This window comes from Poecilia latipinna, unplaced genomic scaffold, assembly GCF_001443285.1.
Source record: "Poecilia latipinna isolate Pla-1442-1.1 unplaced genomic scaffold, P_latipinna-1.0 Scaffold1021, whole genome shotgun sequence".
NCBI lineage: Eukaryota > Metazoa > Chordata > Actinopteri > Cyprinodontiformes > Poeciliidae > Poecilia > Poecilia latipinna.
In genome coordinates, this window is record NW_015113637.1 from 222,741 (window position 1) to 224,827 (window position 2,087).

General features: G+C 48.5%; 1 protein-coding gene across 1 annotated transcript in view; it reads right to left on the minus strand.

Annotated features, from left to right (window-relative positions):
* The window catches only part of aldh5a1 (aldehyde dehydrogenase 5 family, member A1 (succinate-semialdehyde dehydrogenase)), an 11,253-nt gene extending 9,609 nt beyond the window's left edge, over window positions 1–1,644 (minus strand). Inside the window, exons 1-3 of the mRNA XM_015050965.1 lie at window positions 1,038–1,644; window positions 596–679; window positions 252–422 (exon numbers count right to left, since the gene is read on the minus strand). Of these exons, the coding sequence (XP_014906451.1) occupies window positions 252–422; window positions 596–679; window positions 1,038–1,325 (543 nt within the window). The 5' untranslated portion in view covers window positions 1,326–1,644. The remainder of the gene's footprint in view (window positions 1–251; window positions 423–595; window positions 680–1,037) is intronic.
* Window positions 1,645–2,087: the final 443 nt, after the last annotated feature.

Consider the following 2,087-nt stretch of genomic DNA (forward strand, 5'->3'; position numbering starts at 1 on the left):
TTTCACGAAAATCGGCCCGATTGTGATCGGTGACCGATCGATCGGCACACCTCTAGTGCTGAGGCATCTTCTGCTGTTTTGATTGAGCAAAGTAGGAGGGTATACCGCTCCAAGATGGCCGCCGTATTTCCTGCGCGGTCCATGAGGCGTCTATGCTTATATTATGTCTATGCTCTGGACTCCCGCGTCACAAATATTTCAGGTTCTCTCCTGCATGTGGCGTTGACTTCCTGTTTGGTGCGTGTGCTCACCGGTGTGATGATGGTGGCGACCCCTACTGGCTGCTTCAGGAGCAGCAGCCTGCGGTCCGCGGCCGGAGACGGAACGATGTCGCCGTAAACTCTGCGAGCTTCCTCTGAAAACCACTGCAGGAAGGAGGCCGAGTACGAGACCTCACCCAGGGCTTCCGGCAGAGGTTTACCCTGAAACACACACAGAGAAACAGAAACACAGAATTTAAATAATTCTAAAAACACAAACGATCTTTTGATCACTACGGTTTTTGCTTTGACGCTACGCAGCAACACAAACCTCCAACAACTTTCACCGGAATGGGGAGAATCAATTATGAACCTGATAATCAGAATTTACTCACAGACTCAAAGGTGATGAGCCTGGCCAGGTGTCCCTGGTGCAGCAGCAGCAGGTCGGACCACTTCCTCAGCAGGACGCTCCTCTCCTGCAGGGCAGCACCGCTAAACATTAACATCCTAACAAAGATTTAGTTAGGAGATAAATTGGTAAATTTAATATTTAGCTTATAAACTAAATATTTAGGTAGCATACTGAATAATTAGCTTCAAACTGTGACATTTACATTCATGTTTCACATCAAACGTCGGAGCAACAGATTGAGCTAAATTTTAGCATGAAAACAAGCTTTTGGTCCATGATGTGAGAGCCGAACCACAAAGTGTTCACCATTAAGCCACGGACCGGACCCACACGGGGTTTCGTGTCGTTATTCGGTCAATCTGCTGCATTTAATCTTAAATGTGTCATTTTTTTAAACGGAGTCCCGAAGAGCAGCCGCCTACCTTGGCTGTGGTGTGCTTCCAGGACTGAAACGCCTCGTAGGCGGCCTCCACCGCCTGCTTGGCCTCTGCGGGCCCGCAGTCCGACACCTGGGTCAGCTCCTGTCCGGTGGCCGGGTCCAGAACCGGGAACACCGAGGCTGCAGAGACCCAGCGGCCGCCCAGGTATCCCTGAGTCCGGAGCAGCGCGGCAGGGACGTCCAAGCTGTAATATCTGCGGAGGGAGGCCTGGAGGACGGGGGACACCTGCCGGAGGAGCCGGCGGCTCCTCAGCGCTCTGACGGCGGACATAGCAGGGAGGAGGATGCCGGTAGAGGAGCAGCTGGGACTGGACGCTGCACAGAGAGGCTGAACCTTCTGCTTCCGGTCTCAGGAAGAAACTACAAATCCCATGTATGCTGGAATCCTCTGCCAAAGAGCCAGACAGAACCCGAAGATGATTTCATCCAGATGGTGGCGCTAGTGAGCTGCTTTAGCGTGCAGTGACGACGCGCTGCCACAGAGATAAACCACTTCATCCCTTGACTTCAGCAGTTTAAACCTGGGTACCCAAAGTGCGGCTCTCGGGCCATTGGCGGACCTTGGAATAAATTCTGAGGCCATGACTGCAGTTTAAGAATGGTGCAAATTTCAGCCTGAAGCAAAGGGAGCTGATGAAGATAAACACTTTATGTACGTTTTTAAGATGAGATATTCCTAAACGGAAAGTGTTCAGTCACACAAAAATATGTATTTTTTATAAGTCATGTTCTTTACGTTGATTTTGATATCATTGAAGTCGGGTCACAAACGTTCAGCAATGTTTTACTCAGCAGACTTGGTCACCTGTTAAACTTTAATTAAAGACAGAAAGGATTTTATAAGAACGTTCTTATTTTTGCTGCTTAGTTTAAACTAAAATGTTTTCTAAATACCAAACAGGGAGACCCCTTGTCACCCCTGCTCTTTATTATAGCACTCGAACCGTTAGCCCAAGCCATTGGACAAAATGAAACAATAAAAGGTATAACAATGGGNAATATCAATGCATATTTATATAACTATACAAACACT